The 17,560-nt window shown below is 45.7% G+C and overlaps 5 protein-coding genes across 5 annotated transcripts; 1 reads left to right on the top strand and 4 right to left on the bottom strand.

The window, feature by feature from the left end:
* Nucleotides 1-3,612: 3,612 nt before the first annotated feature.
* Nucleotides 3,613-4,766, bottom strand: F5891DRAFT_984531 (uncharacterized protein; the record flags this gene model as incomplete). Its single annotated transcript, XM_041377455.1, has 5 exons — nucleotides 3,613-3,866; nucleotides 3,910-3,940; nucleotides 4,054-4,063; nucleotides 4,278-4,648; nucleotides 4,698-4,766. 5 exons carry the CDS (start codon nucleotides 4,764-4,766, stop codon nucleotides 3,613-3,615), a joined length of 735 nt encoding a protein of 244 aa, XP_041220652.1.
* A 509-nt stretch (nucleotides 4,767-5,275) lies between these two features.
* F5891DRAFT_984532 (uncharacterized protein) lies at nucleotides 5,276-7,192 on the bottom strand (the record flags this gene model as incomplete). Its single annotated transcript, XM_041377456.1, has 11 exons — nucleotides 5,276-5,323; nucleotides 5,382-5,631; nucleotides 5,677-5,757; nucleotides 6,103-6,155; nucleotides 6,279-6,362; nucleotides 6,415-6,482; nucleotides 6,675-6,686; nucleotides 6,735-6,767; nucleotides 6,848-6,867; nucleotides 7,033-7,052; nucleotides 7,157-7,192. 11 exons carry the CDS (start codon nucleotides 7,190-7,192, stop codon nucleotides 5,276-5,278), a joined length of 705 nt encoding a protein of 234 aa, XP_041220653.1.
* A 2,213-nt stretch (nucleotides 7,193-9,405) lies between these two features.
* Nucleotides 9,406-10,510, bottom strand: F5891DRAFT_1194588 (uncharacterized protein; the record flags this gene model as incomplete). Its single annotated transcript, XM_041367959.1, has 5 exons — nucleotides 9,406-9,523; nucleotides 9,575-9,720; nucleotides 9,948-10,080; nucleotides 10,129-10,242; nucleotides 10,428-10,510. The coding sequence occupies 5 exons, from the start codon at nucleotides 10,508-10,510 to the stop codon at nucleotides 9,406-9,408; spliced, it is 594 nt and encodes a 197-aa protein (XP_041220654.1).
* Nucleotides 10,511-10,929: 419 nt separating this feature from the next.
* Nucleotides 10,930-11,460, top strand: F5891DRAFT_984534 (uncharacterized protein; the record flags this gene model as incomplete). Its single annotated transcript, XM_041377457.1, has 3 exons — nucleotides 10,930-10,981; nucleotides 11,022-11,034; nucleotides 11,082-11,460. The coding sequence occupies 3 exons, from the start codon at nucleotides 10,930-10,932 to the stop codon at nucleotides 11,458-11,460; spliced, it is 444 nt and encodes a 147-aa protein (XP_041220655.1).
* Nucleotides 11,461-12,877: 1,417 nt separating this feature from the next.
* Nucleotides 12,878-16,209, bottom strand: F5891DRAFT_984535 (uncharacterized protein; the record flags this gene model as incomplete). Its single annotated transcript, XM_041377458.1, has 10 exons — nucleotides 12,878-13,151; nucleotides 13,200-13,302; nucleotides 13,351-13,679; nucleotides 13,731-13,936; nucleotides 13,982-14,440; nucleotides 14,493-14,625; nucleotides 14,673-15,375; nucleotides 15,424-15,700; nucleotides 15,754-16,100; nucleotides 16,146-16,209. 10 exons carry the CDS (start codon nucleotides 16,207-16,209, stop codon nucleotides 12,878-12,880), a joined length of 2,895 nt encoding a protein of 964 aa, XP_041220656.1.
* Between the last annotated feature and the right edge of the window lie 1,351 nt (nucleotides 16,210-17,560).

Raw genomic sequence — 17,560 nt, forward strand, 5'->3', positions numbered from 1 at the left:
ACGTACGTGTAACCTTCCGAACCGACCATCATCGCTTTTGGAACGCCTTTGGCAACCTGCTTTGTAAGCTCCCTTGCAGCAACCGTAAGGCCAGCGCATTCTTCCGAACGTGCAGCCGCAATACGATGTTTAGGATTTGACTTGATGAGCGAGTCAAACGACGTACGAGCAAGCTTGATGTCGCCTACTTCAGCTCCAACCTTGGTAACGACTTAGTGGTGTGAGGTAGCCCTTTAGATCGACGGAGGTAGCAGGGCCGGAGGCAGTGACTGTCCCAGAAATCCACGACGCAATGGGTGTGGTACGACGAGGACTACGAAAAGCAGACTTACTTGGTCGAGCTTTCCAGTGCCGAGTGTATAAGAAGGTAAGTGGTGTAGTAAGTTACTGTAACTGCCGCTTAGATCATATATTTGTTCATATTTTCTTGGTTCTTATCGATCGTTAGCACCAACTTTCTACATTGTCTAAAGCCCATCCTTTCCATCGCTACTCACTGCGTCCCGTCTGGGTAAAATAGACTTGAGGTAGGAAAAATCACAGTGCGGTGGTCTTTACCAACCTTAGCCGGCTTCAACCTGCGATCGTGATCAATAACTACACCATTTGGCACACGGTGATTGTCGTCGTACCATCAACCTCAGACATCTTTCTTTTTCACTCTATCATCGCCGCGACCTCCAGTGACCTCGCAGGTCTACATCGAAAGTTATGTACAGCTACTTTTAACATCATCGGATGGATTTAAATCCTCGATACTACTACTAGTGTTGGTACTCACGTTCCATCAGGTCAACAATCGAGTTCATGGCAGACCCGGTATGGCTCGCAGGTCTACATCGAAAGTTATGTACAGCTACTTTTAACATCATCGGATGGAATTAAATCCTTGCCTCTACTAGTATTGGTACTCACACGAAGAAGCTGACGCGAAGATGATAAGCTTGACCTTTGAGGAGGGGTTTTTTCCTACCGCAAAGGAGCTTACAGCGAGGGCGGCGAAAGCTCTGGACGACGTCGTCGCCCGTCATGCAAACGATACATTTTCCGTACCGTATCTTCATTTCACAACCCATCTATGAAAAACATAGAGGGAATTAACGACTGGAGGTCGACGGACAGCAAAGTCCCTACTAGCAAATTGAAGGGCATCATCACAGCGCTCCACCGCGACTTTGAGGAGCGAATTGGCAGCGTTATTACAGGGTTCCAATTAGCCTTTGATATAATCAAGAGCAGGGCAGAGATAGATTTGCAGCGCCACACTGTTGTCACTACCATACTGCCGGACGACTCATTTCTAGATGGGCACTTAAAGGTATGTGGATTGTATTCGAATGCCCCTCACTCTGATGTTTCGGGTTCTGATTAGAGGTGGATGAACGAGAACGAGCGCCATAAAGGGTGCTGACTCGTTTACTGGAGATAAAGAGAGAACGTCCAACTATCTCATCCAAGCTATGCACCATATCTAGGGTTTTGAACTACGGAGTAATAGCTCAGAATTCGGTCGAGTAATGACAGTTTCGTCACACTTTCGCTCGCATCATACAACCTAGATGCTAATCGCTTCACCGTACGCGGGACGCAGGCTACAAGACCAAGTGCCAGCGTTGCTACCAAAACTATTAGCTTAAGGCCAGGCGGTCGCATCGCAGCAGGAGCCTTCGCGACTGATCCAAGGCTCGTTGTACCTCGTTAATGCGAACCCTGATCGCTCGTGGTCAGCGGGTGCAGCAAACAGTTCATTCACAGGATTTATGACCTTTGTTTCGATTATGGTTGCCGTACCGTTTCAAGCAAGTTCTCTCAATATCTACTGTATCTCACAAATTCTGATACTAGCCCACTCTGCGAAGAATTCTCTAGGAGATGGCGGATTGTATTCGGCGTGGGCTGGCATCTTGAATTACTGGTTATACTGGTACTGCGCAAGGGAGAACCATGTCGCAGGTACCACCGATGATACCAGGTCAGGCGATCGTCTCGAAGCCACGTTCTCGCCTTAGAACCTGCAACCGCCGAAGCAAGGACCGATGCTCATACTAGAAACCAAGAATTGAATGCAAGACTACTATTTTCACGACCTGGTACGTAACTTTCACTAGCCGCGGTGGATGAGCGGTTTGAAGTTGTCCAAATTGAGCAGGGGTAAATTTTCAGGCAATTATGTCTAGATTGTTAGGTGAGTTTTTCGATGGTTTGAAATCTGGTTTTTTCGCTGTGCTGCGAGCAGTTCATTTCGCAAAATTATCGGTAGTGAAGACCCGCTGTCTTTGGTGGTCTGGCCTTTTACAAAGACTATGCTCCTGCATCCTCAGCGCAAGCTGTTGTGGTGGTGAGGTCCTCTCCCACGTGCATAGTCAATACCTGACAGACCTTGGGCGGCAGAAATTTATTGCTAGGTCGGGCCTCCGCTCTCCGTGGGCTGATAAAGCTTATGACTAAGAAGGAAGCACAATCCTTGAGGGGAGCAAAAAGGCAGCTTTAGCTCGGCCTCATCACCGTTCGAAAGCTTTACAGGTCATATCTAGTTGACATCCGGATCTATCTATCTTCCAAAGGGGATGTGTAGGTTGCATGAAGCCGAAGGCGAATGGGACTTTGAAAAAGAAGAAACTTTTCATTCTTACTATCTAAACGACGACACTGCAGAGAACCTAGGTGAGGCGCAGACTAGGGATGCCATACGGTACACTAATATGAGTGAGATATTCAGGCACATATGATGACCCGCAGTCTTCTCTGCCAGTTCAACGATGTCCATCACACTTTGTTGCTCAGGTAGATCGCAGTCCCGGGTCAATCTCGGTCTTAAGGTAGGCTGTTGTGTGCTGCTTTCACATCCGGGATTATACTTACCTGCATGGCCCCTCTAGGAGCTGGCGCACAACTGCATGATATCGCACACCAGCCTCATGTATGACAAGATGCTCGTAAGTTTTTTCGAAACGTCGTCAAGGCGGAGTGCCTTGAGATTGTTACGATACGCGAGCGGCAGACACGCACATCTTACCTCACGAAGACTCTTTAGGACGCGCAACTATCACATAACACTCAAGGGGGTCTGTACAAAAGATGTGAAATGGCAAGGTGAGCATGAGAGCAATACGCCGTGATATTGTACAAAGCTATTGATCACCGGCACGCCACTGCAAAACAATTTCAAGGGTGCGCGTTACTACGACTGGGTTGTGGCGATTTTTGCTGACGCCGCATCGCGTGCAGAGGCGTTTTCATTGATGCACTTCCTGATACCTGAGAGGTGTAGGTTCTGTGTCATATTCTTATCATAGTCGCCTTGACCGACGAATCCCATCTTAACGACGCGGATCACGAAGTCAAGGTCAAGGAGCTGCATCAACAACTCGAGTCACTCATGCTCCACCGACTGAAACTTGATGTCCTTACTTCCTTGCCTACAAAAAAGTGAGCGCATCCTTCGAGTAGAAATGTCTCCGCAGACGCATTCTTACAACAAAGCAAATAGAAAACAGACAGGAGACGACACTATCAAAGCACAACAACACAGCATGACGTAGTGGACACAATTGCGCCCGAGCCGGCGGTATCTTGTGCTTAAATATTGTAGATATCCTGACAAAGGTAGGCTTATATTGGGCTGGCTATCAACTCTCGCTCATCCTCGTCCAGAACTTCCAGGGGTTGGTGGAGAATGCAAATGGGAACAACAACGTCAACCTTGCGATGGAGCTCAAAAAAGCTGCGAATCACCGACGGAGCCGAAGTGCGCACTGAAGTTGACGACAACACACTCTCAAAGGCCTTGCCATGAACAGCGGAGAGATGATCCTCCTTGACAAGCTCCTCGTACGCCTTCGGCAAGGTGGTCATCGTGTGCTCATCTTCAGTCAAATGGTCCGGATGTTAGACATCTTGAGTAATTACATGAGCCTTCGTGGATACCAAACACCAACGTCTGGATAGCATGGTCGTAATTTCTAGCCACATCATTGGTCGTATTAAGATCATGCTAGGACTGGACGTTATTACTGCTTGGTTTTCAGATTACATTGTTCATGGGACGCTTACCATCAACGGTCTGTACAAAAGATGTGAAATGGCAAGGTGAGCATGACATCAATACGCTTGACACAACTGCTGACTATGGAACATCATCCGCCCCTTCCCCGAAAGTATAGTTCAAGCACAGTTCGAATTCGAATTCGTGTATGTATTGGCGTTGGCGTTAGTGGTGCTGTTGACGCCAACAAACTTGTCAACCATCGGTTATTGGGCTCTTGGTCATGACTTACTTTTCCTGTAGCCTGAAGCACGGCAAGCTCGCTAACACACGATGGAACTTTGACGACTTGCGCACTCGTGTGTGGCCCTTCAATCTTTCTCTCATCACCTCAATCTCCATCATCCTTACTTTTTCTCTCGCCGCCGCACTTTCTCTCATCATGTCGATCTCTTTAATCCTGGCTCTTTCTCTCGCAGCCGCTCTTTCTCTCGCAGCCTCCACTTCTCTCATCCTTGCTCTGTCTCTTTCCACCGCTCTTTCTCTCGCCGCTTCCAATTCTCCCATCCTGGCTTCTTCCCTCGCCGCTGCTTGTTCTCTCGCCTCCTCCAATTCTGTCATCATGGCTCTGATCAGCGTGCCCAGACGATCACGATCACGATCCTGATCCTCGATTCAGTGCACGATCAGAAACCACGGACGGACGACTTACTTCAGTCTGTGGATCCATCGCTATCGTTTCAACGGATGATATTGATTGTTTCTCCTGATCGATTATCATTGTAAGTGACGAGCTGGACTGCTGCAAACGTTGGCGTTTGTTTGGTCACTGTAACAGGCAATAGGACTTAACACACCCAACAAAGTATTACACACGCCACAGTATTACACACACTACTTTAAAATTCGTAGATCACAGCAACAAACTATTTTATGGCCTCTACCTCAACCATGGTTTATTTCATTCTACTTCCATCGATAATTTTTATTGAATTCAAGCTGATGCATTCTAGTTATATGCTACATGACGTCCTGTCCTCCGAATCAATCGATCAAAGTCTCTCGGGTACTACTAGTTGTGACCGTGTTCTTTTGCAGTGTTACAATCTGAATCTCCGAGCAATGCATTGCAATCTACTCTCGTGATTACTAGACCAAGTGAGTACACCGATCGTGTTGGTCACGCGTCTTTCTATTCTACATATTGTAAGGACGCGGCGATTTCGAAATTGGTGTGACCGCCACGTGCGCGCGCCATTTCTCCACTGACGCTTCTTGACTCGGAGGCTATCAATATTGTTTCAGTCGCGATACTTGTCTCTCCCAGTTGTAAGGACGCTAGCACAATACGCAAATACTGTGATAATCAGGGACTAACAACTTCTTAACTGCTGACCAACTCTTCAAACACATCGCTTGTAGCAGTCCTCAACTCTTTCACAGCAACGGCAACACCCTCTCCTTCTCCCTGCTGTGAATATCGCGTCTCCAGTGCGTTAAGAACACAATCCGTACGCTCAACGAAGGACTTGAGATGGATTTGCCAAGCAATATGTCTCTTCTGTGTAGTAATGTGCATATACCTCTTCGTGCCTTCCACAAGGACGGGAAGGAACTCGAAACAATGTATGTCGTCGGTTCTAAAGCTGGCATAGGACCATGCATCGCTGATCATGTCCCCGGTGTGTTACCGGACAATAATCACTCTCGCGACCGAAGAGATACAGAAGTAGCGTGCCTTGTGCCAATCTGGCCAATCTGGCCAATCATCGCTGTGTATATGTTAGACGAAGGACATGTGAACCGCATCCAGGCTTCGGGGAGCCTAACCCCGGGTTCTTTGATGATCTATGAGCACTGTCTTCAGCAATTCCACCCAATCATTTCGTACTTACGAGCGGCTCGTAACGGAACGGTGTCAAATGAACATGATCATGTTAACATATAAGGAGTGATTACAACCCAATCCAGTTTCCAAGCGTTTAGATATAGAAAGGCAACGTTATATCCTGTGCAATATCAGTGGCTATGGTCTGGATAAGAATACGTCGACAAACGAGAAGATTCGGGCAGGAAAACTGAGGGTGTTGTCTAGCGTCCGGTGAGATTTCACGGACGAACGCGCGTATTTGTTCGAATCTGTTTTGGAAAGTGAGAGCCTGCGTACAAGCTGAGCAAAGTTCAAATATTAGCCAGTTGGGCTAGCAATGGAAATTTGACACGGACAGAAAACATGCATGAAAGCCTTCAGGGGAAGATTAGAAGGAACTGATTTTTTGGTAGTTCTACGCACAAAGGTCATGAGTCCACCAATAGGTCGACCAGGCATTGTGATGCTTTCACTCTCTTCGAAATCTTCACAAACCGGGAAAAAAACCTGTCCGATGTTGACTGAGAAGCACGATCAACTCGCCGAAACCGATGCTCACAACTTGTGCCTGGGAATGCTTCCTGATGCGAGCACCTGGCGTAATGCCATCGACAAACGTGCCATCATCTGGAGTCATACTATGGAGACGATCAGACAGAATCACAGGAAACTGCTTCTCTCACGAGATAAGGCAAATCTAACCATCATTCAGAATTCGGCAGCGACGAAGTCGATCTAGAGCTCATCAAGCGCTGTGCTAGAATGGCACGACTGAAGTCATTCAGCACTTAATGTTACGGTATCAAAGATTCTGCTTACGTCGAAAAGCGCCTGTAAAGCTGAGTTATTTAGTGATAGATCATAGATCACTCTCCGTACCGTCAACCGTGAGCCATCTGCCAGTGGCTTTACCTGCGTGCGTTCTATCAGTGGCAGCGACTATTTGAAATATCATGTGAAATACGAGGTGTTCTTTGCGTCATGATACTGACCTGCCAGTTTCATGTATTTCCTGAAAAGCTAATCAGCCTAATCGACCGAAAATTACACGAACTCTACCAGATGCTTGTCCTGACGGTACGTTGGTCAACTCGGCAAATCACTAATAATTCGCACGTCGACGGCGTCAGTGCCAATGTCCATACTGCAGCAATTTGAAGGCAGAAACATAACTCACCGAACAGAAGAAGAAAAGTTCTGTTATGAAGGTGAGTCATGGTATCAAATCCAGGAAAAATATTGATGCTCATGCATTGGTCTCTGTCGCATATGTGACAATCTGAGTTAACGTTACAATATACAGGACATGTACTGGTGCCAGCCGCGTCGGCGGGCATGGCGGAGATTGATGATGCTAAAGCAATGACGGCGAGGACAGTTGCAAAGGAGAAATGGATTGCTTGTGATGTGTGTGAGATTAGAAATTCCGAGGAAGATAGTAGGAAGATGGCTGGCTTTTATGTGCTCGCTGCTCAATGAAATTCTTGTTGTGCCAGTAGATCTTAGTACCGGTTAAGGTTCATTAGTAGTCGACTCGGCCGGTACTAAAAGCATAGTACTGGTGATCTCGATCATTCTCGAACGAAACGGTTCAGCAAAGTTCCTTCGGCTTGTCTCAGTCCGGATTCCGGAACGGCGGGAAAATCCCCTGGTAATTCCTAGTGCTGCCGCAGTTCGATCCAGAACCCAGACTCCTACCCATCGGCAGTGTGTTGAGAGTACATCCGAGTGCCGCCACACAAACCAAATACGACCAACAATAATTCAAACAGCGCAACTTTGGACTCTAACACACTTGGCAGACTGGCACAAGTTGTTGGTGGCGCGAGAGTTTGACCTTGTTTGTATCTCCCGTTTGTATCAGCTCAATAATAAAGGCAAGGGGAAGATTCGAACGCGGGTCGTAAGGCAAAAAGGGAGTATAACTTACCCCTATACCATAGTGGCTTTGCTTAGTGACATTATGATAGACATATCACCCATTGGCACGCCGCTCACCAGTATATTGTTTTAACAACAGCCGGATATTGAACTCATTGCACAATTGCATTTATATTAATATACTCGGTGTATGAGCCATAATAATAATTGACTCTTGGGCTGATCTGTCTACTTATTGTGATACTTGTGTACATCAGGCATTTAACTTGAGTTTGACAAAGATTTAGCTAGCTTTATTTAATGTATAATATTGAAAATATATATCAAAATTATAGATCATATGATAAAGGAATAGATAGGCAGGTTACACTGGTGAGATCTACAAAAGCTATGATATTGACAGGCCTATGGTACAAAGTTGTGATCCACTAGCACACTGATGTGTTGCTGGCACGAATATCTACTATTACATAGCCAGCTTCCACTTGTAGGATGTGTAATCACCAACAGTGTGCCTATGAATGATATTGACATATGATACCCTATCAAGATGCTGGTCTTCAACCAGGTATGTCTGGCTTTAGATAGGCAGCTTCTGATTGGAAAAGCCACCATCAATGACAGTATACTGGGGAATGATATTGAGTTATCATGTCTTATCCAAATGCTAATGTACTATCAAGCATGTCTGCTGTTACAGGAGCAGCTTCTAATGGCAAGGTGTATAATCACTGACAATATTCCAGGGGATGATATTGAATTATATTGAATTATCATGTCTATCCAAGATGCTAATTTACTACCAAGCATGTCTAGCTTTAGATAGCTAGCTTCTGATGTCAGAAGCCCCCATTAATGACAAAGTGCCAGAGCATAATATTGAGTTATCATTGCCCTATCAAGCTGCTCATTTTCCACCAAGGATGTCTAGCTCTAGATAGGTAGATTCTGATTGTAAAAACCACCATTGATAACAGTGAGCTGGGACATGATATTAAGTTATTACATTACTGACAGTGTGCCAGTGTATAATACCAGGTTATCATATTGTAGCGAGGTGCTAATTATCTACCCAAATATGTCTGACTTTACATAGCTAGCTTCCAGTGACAAGATCTACACTCACTGACAATCTTCCAGCATATGATATTGAGCTACCATGCCATAGCAAGCTGTTTTTTGATGGGAGAATCCAACTGCAAGTTAAGGTCTGGCACTGCATTATCAGGACATAACAAAGTGCCCTGTATCAACAAAACACATCTACTTTTATAGGGGCAGCTTCTGATTGGGGGAAGGACCATTGCTGACTACAAGTCAAGGTCTGGTACTGCACTATCAGGACACAACAAGGTGCCTTGTATCAACGAAGCATATCTGCCATTACATTGGCAGCTTCTGATGGGGGAAAGCACCATCACTAACTATGAGTCAAGGTCTTGCACTGAATTGTCAAGACACCACAAGGTGCCCTCTGTCAACAAAGCATATCTGACAGTATAGGGGCAGGTTCCAATGCCGGAAAATATTATCAATGGCACTGAATCAAACCTCTTAACACTCAGAGATCTCACAGCCACAAATTAGGGTGTTTGAGTCACATATATTCATATAGGAAGCCGACATCAATTGTAGTAGAAGACAGTACAGTTACGAAAAAAATGAATGATTAATTAGTGTCAGCAGTCGCTAGTTGTCGCAACGCAGCGCATTTTTCCCGAATCTCGGACAGCGCGCTGTTTTTGCTGATACAGCGCTGCGAAGAAGAAGAATTAGGAAACACCCGACTGTGAAAGGTGTCAATTTGAAGAGCTTAGCTGACAAAATAAAATACGAACCGCGTCCACCACGTCATCAGGTCAGCAACTTCCTCATTCTCATCAGGGTCCTCTAGTAAGTCAAGAATGCTATGGTAAAAGTTTTCTGAGTCCATAATCATGTCGGTACGCGAGAATGCAGATGACGAAGTCAAAGAAAATCGAATCTGAAGGAAAAATCAGCAGGGGAAGGCATGTATAATGAAATTTGCGTGCCTGCATAGCAATATGAGCCAGGGAGCCTTTGGTGACAGATTTCATACCATGTAGGTAAGTGTTTCCGGAGCGAGTAGCCTTTGGCTCCTTATCTACTGAACTCGGAGACGTGAAAACATGCTTGAGACCCTATATATTGCTTGAAGTAGAAAATTTATCGGCAATGAAATGAACTTACGAAAATTAGTATCTCGCTCCTTAGCAAGCCCTTCCATGGCTCATCAGGATCATAGTGATACCCGGTGTATAAGAACATAGGCCATTGATCCCCATGAACTGCGGTTTTGCCACTCTTCAGGCTCTGCTTGGTTCTGGATGGTGTTATATTAGATAGTTAGTATGACGGTGGAAAGGCTCACTCTGCGTGCGACCAGTCAAGGCCTGCGGGACAGAGCAACCTACCGGTGACATCATGGTTAAATTCACGGTCTGACTTGATATTCCGGGAGAGGGGCAGTATGAGTGGTTGTCCTCTAGGCACAAGTCATTCGAGGACGGCGGATTTTAAAGTCTTAGTGTCGTCGCCTCATGCACCTGAGGCTCCTTTACCTAGCTGCAAGGGATTAGTACAATGATATTGTGGGATGAAAACTTACCAATTCTCCTACGTGAATAATGTCCTCCTCCTCGCCATCCGTTAAGCGAGCTTGTAGCTCACGCCTTTTTACGGGGAGCCAAATGAAGCGCGGAACCACACCGCTTGCGCGAAGGACCGCCAGCTTGATTTTCGTCGTCACTCATGACAAGTTGAAGGAACCAAGCAGCTGAAATACCTGGAGCAAATGAGAGTCTTATATCCCCCGTCCAAATGCGCTATTCCCCCCGACATGGGACGACTATTGACCGCTAAGCCGCCAGCGATATTGATATCATTGTAGTGCGAATCCGCTAGCGATATTGATATCGTCGTAGCGCGAATCCACTAGCGATATTGATATCGTTATATAGCGCTAGGCTGCTAGCGATATTACATGGCGCATTACCTCAGCCCATTTGATTATCATCGCACATCGATAGATAAACCGACCACTGCGATAGTAACTATCATAATGATCAACAATATATCTGTTGAACGGACACCCGACTCACCCTCTTGGAGGCGTTCACCACGGTGCATGCACCTTGGCACTAATGTTACACTAAAGTAAGCCTCCTTCAATATGAACACGGGACAAAATAAACACATTTACCTCGAGGTTCCAACTTTCCTCGGTGTGCGCACCGACCTGTGATGTGGACAACCCCCCAATAGGCACTGATTGCAGGTGAGCAATAATGTATTGCGGAGCAACTCAGAAAACTTACCCTACAGGAAAATCCATTCAAACGATCGATTGGTCGATAGAGGAACCCAGACTGCAGTTGAGATTGCTGGAACCTCTTCAACAAGACTTGGAGATTTTCACCGAGTGATGAACGACCGATCCATTGGCGAGGTAGAATCTGAGCTGGATCAGGTCAAGCAAAAATTAAGAACCACAGAAGATACCGTTGCATATCTTTCCGACAAGGTGGGAACGTATAGGCGTAGATGGCTCGAGGAATACTACCGAGCTGAAAACCTCAAACACCATATGCCCTGTGAGGTTTGCATACCCGACCTCCCCCAAATCGCAGAAGGTATCCCTTCCCCTGGTTTCTCTCCAGAATTTTTGGAATGGGAAGAGCAGAACTATGGAGAGCATACTTAACCTATAGTACAAAAGACGATCGCAACGGCGCCAGGCTTTGTTAGATATCTTTGATCACAGTAGGCCAAAAATATCTCACCAATAATTTGTTATGTTTCATGATTGCAGCGCAATTGGAAGTTATATTATATTACATGACACACATGACATCAAATTTGCAAACTTAACGGCCAACATTGACCACAATATCTGTTGACTACTACATGTTACTATCGTTGTGAAAACGTAGGCACTACATTATTTTAAAATGGAACGAGAGCCATGATGGAAGAGCAAAAACAGTATTAGTTAGAGGAAGAGTGCTTGATATACTGACTGACTTACATTCAAACTCCGCCAGCATTATCCGATATCCCAGATGACATCATACACAATGCCAGAAATATGATTTTCATCAATAATTCAGCTGTGGCCACCAAGGAGAGCAAGTACTAAGACAATGATAACATGAAGGTCGTAGCATCCGTACATAAAGAAGAAATTACGCGAAGGAATAAGATCAAGGCTAGAACTAAGCTGAGAATAGTCATTGGCGGCAAATGAAACAAAGCACAAACTGCTTCTTTGTGTAATCGTCTTGGAAGATTTGTCAGAACATCAACAGCACCAGCGATCCGATATGTGGGTGACAGGAAGCATCAAACACAAGCTGTGACAAGCACAAGCTGACCACAGAAGTTCAACCCTCCGTCAACATATTAGACGAGCGCAGGCTTACCTTGATAATGCTGGTGTTAATCTTCGGGAGACGTGTGAGTGGTTCTGTCGAAAATTTGACGGCACTTGATAGAGTTCGAGTGCTGACCCAAATAGGAGAAGGGGAGCGGTGTTGTTTTGAAGTTGATATGCGAGCACTATCTTCACCGCATTAGGGACAAAATTGCAAAGTAAACATATTGCAGTGTGTGATGAATTCACTGATGGTGGCCTATACAAGAAGGGGAGCGTTATGAACATTCTGACACGGGGATTTTCAAGTAGACCGTTGGCTTGGCTGATGTTGATTGGCCGTGATCTGTAGGGTATCCATTCTGACCTTTGAGTACTTGGGTCCAACACCGTCCGTCATGTCTAGACAATAAGATTAGCTACATCATATATAAAATAGATGATGGTGTACATTCGATCTTTGTTCTTGCTGATGTACAGTCTTCGAAATGGATCGCATAGCCAATGATAGAGCCGAGCTTGTATTTGTACAAAGGGTCAGTATACGGGTCAGGAAGATCGATATCTGATGTTCATCTCGATAACCTTACCAACGGTGACAATCTTAGCCACCACCCTTGATCCGCATCCCTTCATCTAGTCAATAATAATAAGACTATCACAACACATGAGCGCAAATGGCTGACTTGACCTAGTTTTCTCGCAAACAGTAGATTGATGTATGGTATGGTACATTAATAAACTTCATCTATTGGGCTTGTTTGACAAGACATATTTGATCAAAATGCAAAGTAATGCCAGTGTCACCCTCAATCACAAACTCGGCAGTGTTTTGCTTAACGTTACACTTCGAGATAGTCAGTATCTGGCCATGAGATTTCCCGTCCAGAATGAGGCACCATTGATTTTTCTTGCGTGGAGGCGCTGGGCTTAGATACTTGGCGGGGATATGGTACTGTTGAACAGCGGCCCCTACGTTGTTGGATGTGCAAAATACTGCGACAGAATCCTCGGGTGCGGGTCTGTTCGTGCCACAGAATGGATCAGGACAGGCCATTGATACAAATCACTTGTGAAGTCTCCCTCCCATGAAGCTCGGTGAGACTCTGAATACCGCGTGATATGTCAGTAACAGCGAAGAAAACTCTTTGCTCATCAACCAAGGTAGCGGGCCTGTAAGCAAATGAGCAACATGATCTAATGACTCCATTGAGAGCTCACCGTTGTCTTTAACTTGCTCCACCATGGAGGAGATGTTATCTTGCATGTCCTGGGCATTGAAAGTCCAGGGATCTGAGCTGGACGTGGCGATTGACGAAGGATCATGGGCAGCATTGATATCCGTGAGGCTGGCGCTCCAGTTAGTCCATATGGATAATGACAAACTGGGATCTGGGTTGATAGAACTAGGCAGCTCGGAGGGAACAGGGTCTGGAGGAGGGGTGGTGAATCTTCGTGGTGGCGACTTTAAGTATGACCTTTTTCGCATGTCGCAGAATGACATCAAGTCCGACGCTTCAAGCATCACACCGTCCAACCTCATTCCATACCTAAACACTTGTAAACAATTGTCCTCCCTCACAAATGTGTGCATCACTCACCTTGTGGCGACGTCATGTCGTTTGCATTCAGTACGCGCCTGCCCATGCACAGCAACAGTACAAGACTCGCTCCCAATACTGTATAACGTGGCTCGGTAGCCCTTTCGGCCACCTCCAATGACAAACACTTCTTGGCCAATGACATCTTTGAAAGAATCTAAGGGCGCATTGCGTAACTTCATCACGAAGTCGATCGGAACGTCAACCTATACAAGGTCAGATATGTCTAAGTGGTATCAAATGGTACTTACGAGCGAGCGATCACTCTCAGATAACAGTGTCAACCGAGCCTTTGGGAAGTCAACACTCTGCACGACTCCTTTCACCTGATACTCCGGCCCGCGTGTGACTCTCATGACATCTCCAGGTTTCACATCAAAACCTTTTTCCTTCGTGTATTTCAAAGTCTGCGACAAGCCCGTCCGCCGGACCAATGTGGCAGGAACTTGGAAAATCGGTGGTCTTGGACTGTACTCAGTGTTGTCCTTGGTCCCGATGTTTGCATACCGGAACCACAGTTGCGTATCTCCTGCAGGGAACCAAACCACAACTCCGCATTTGCCTGTGTGCTCTCCGAAGAGAGCTTCGATATAGTCGCCAACTTGGATAGATTCGTCGAAGCAGTGCTCGAAATGTTGTTGCGTGGATAGCCATGATTGATATGTGTAATTCGGCGGACGATGATCCAAGTAGTACTTAGATACCTGAACCTGTACAACGAATGTTACACAGTTTTGCAAAACGCACTTAGTAGAAACTTACCACTTCTTGAGAGACATCTTGACAAACATCGAAAATATCCCCGTTGTTTGCTTGAATGATATGACCTTCTAAACCCGAGTACAACCCTGCTACAACTCTAACCGCACTCCCACCCAAAATATGCGCTCTATATCTTGCAGTCGAACATCCATTTCTTGTCGATGATCATTAAAATCGAACTCTAGGCACACAGTACCAGACATGTGGTGTGTCGAAACGACTGTACCGATCTCTGAGTGAACTTCTCCTTTGGTAACTCTAACTGCATCACCTTTGCATAAGAACTGCATCGAAAACGCCGCAATAGTGTTCTTCACAAAGTCTTTGTCCCACCTGGATTGCACATGCAGTCGGATGTCATCAACGTGAGGGGAGGCGACGAGTTCAATGGAATAGCGCAGACAGTTTTTGAGTAAAAGCCCCCTGTAGTATCGTTGTCCTTTGTACAAACACCCTACAACATCCCCATCAAGAAGGATATCAGACACAGTATTGTCTTTTGGCAGGCGGGACTGGTCGAGGAGTGCTACAGACCCTTGAGGCATGTCATAGGGAAATTCTCGTGGAGGGATCAAGACCGTGACGAAAAGGTCTGATTGATCGGGATTGAAGATGTAGCCGATGTCCCCCTTGTACTTGCCATGTTTAATCCTCACCCACAATGGGTTGGGAAGTTGGATGTTCGAACATTCCACCATTTCGCATTCTTCTTGGGAGATATGAAGATACTCCTTCATGGAGAGACTATGGGAGGGCGGGAGCGATGCTGCAATCGTTTTGGGGCTATCTGAAACCACGTAAAGCTGGCCAGGTAGCCAAGCTGACACAGTTACAGGAAATTTTTTGGCCCGAAGGTGTTCGGCAATATATCGTGTAGCAGTTCCTGAGATGTAATGAGTGACATGCTATGCAACTAGAAAAATAAACATACTGTGAACAATAAGGAGATACATCCTGCTTTCAATGGTGCCGGGGGACCAGGCGGCTCTGTATGGGAGGCATCGTTCTGAAGAGCTCTGCGGGGCCTGATCGTACTTGTCAAAAATACTATCGATCGCTACAGCCAACTTAAGTTTGGCCAATGGTCCTGGCACACTTGTAATATTGTGTGATCGCACAGAGGGGCCATCTCCAACATCCCCCTCCCCCTCCTCCCCCTCCTCATCCTCCTCGTCTTCGGATTCCCCTGCTTCGTCGTCAATAAAGCGCTACGCGTGTTGTTTAGTGTAGATATTTTATCACAGATAAATGATTCACATACCCTGAAATTCCTAGGTGTCCGACTATCCTTAGCCCTTCGGACTTCCTTTCTCGACGCAGAGGTAGCTATGGGTGAATCTTTTGCCATGCTCGCCGTATCTGATAAACTTTGAGATAGGTTCGCAGCCATTAAGATGCGAAGATTTGATAACGCAACACAGTCATCGCTGTCACCAGAGAACAATGCCACACGGGCATCCTTCCAATCGTCTGGTGAGTATTGATCACCGAGGTACGATAGAAGCGCGTCGTCCATCTCGGGGTATGTCATTTCGGTGGTGAGGAACCGTTCCAGAATGTGCCATGCATTCACGTCCTCCCGTGGTGATGGTGCTGTTTGACAATTCCCTATGCCATAAGTAACAATATCAACGATACTTTGTCACGACTCACTTTTGTCAAGTTTGGCATGCTTTGGGGCAGGTTGATCATCACCAGATGCCGCGCGTTTAGCCATGATTCTGTCTGTAGTTGTACGCGATCAATATAATGTCGATGACAATCCCAAATCTCACATACTGTATATTCAATAGTCTATATGCCAACTTATTACTATGTTTGTTATCATATCTATGGGTATCGTATCGAGGTAGTGATAGTAGAAAGAAGACCTGGCAATGGGCATGCTTAGGCATTTATAGTGAATGACTAATTGTGGAAGCACTTAGTAACTACTACTAGTATGACGTGGGAAGGTGGACTTGGCACAATTGTGGACACTAGCTATAGGACAATGGAGCGGACTCAGGTCCCACGTTCTTTTGTACACATTATGGACCGACAGATGCTGGTTAATATTATTATCAGCAGAATCTTGCCCACCCACAATTGATGACTAAATAATTTAATTTAAATCTAACTAACATAAATCATGATGCATGATGCATCGATGCACGAGCCATACCACCAGAGGTCAAAAGAGGTGGTTTGTTCGTAAAGACGCACTTGAAATACAGAATGAGTACATATTCAAATCCCGCTGGCAAAACCCGATAAGCGCTAAATGCCGGCTGAGTTCGAACCTGTGTCTCGTTCAGTATATAAGTTCCTCAATCACATTATCGGTGTTTTCTTTCCCAATTTTTTCTTGCAATACATATCCCTCAGGTTGTAGCTAGTCGTTTTGGTTAAAGTACAATACAGTATTCCATATCAACTTATAACGTTGAAAATTTCAGATGTAGCACTAATTTAATGATGCCTCGTCGTTGTAAAATCACAACACTCAAAATAATAATTTCGGCCATCGGTCTAGACTTAGCGCCATTGAGTCCTGTCGGCGCTGATTCCTTGTCGCCAAAACGGTAATTGTAAGCACGCCATCAGATTAGTCCGTAAACATGCAGTTCACCCTGATTTCAGATATTCTCGACTGCTGATTTGGAGAACCAATACACAATTGGTGCATGCTCGGATGTAGCATGGAAGGATTCTGGACGCAACTGTCCAATAATATATTTGAGACGGTACGAGTTATTACAAATCATCAAATTCGGATAAGATGCTCAGTCTACATTATTCTGCCTCTAGGAACTGTTACATCTAACTTCGGACGCCACGATACAGGCTGTGTCTATATGGTCGACACCGTTCTGGATGACAGCCAAGAGCGTGGTGATGATCCCTTCAGAGGGATACTATTTACAAGGATAGTACATAGCAGATATGTAGGCCTTCTTGAGGAATTTCTCTGCATTTACTAAATTGAATATCAGCCATCCGCCGAGTGACCAGTGCCGCCAACTTACACATGTAGGCGCAAGTGCTGGTCGTGCATTCGACAACGTATTGTCCTCGACATATGCCTC

The sequence above is a fragment of the Suillus fuscotomentosus genome (assembly GCF_016647785.1).
Source record: "Suillus fuscotomentosus strain FC203 chromosome Unknown F5891scaffold_71, whole genome shotgun sequence".
Lineage (NCBI taxonomy): Eukaryota > Fungi > Basidiomycota > Agaricomycetes > Boletales > Suillaceae > Suillus > Suillus fuscotomentosus.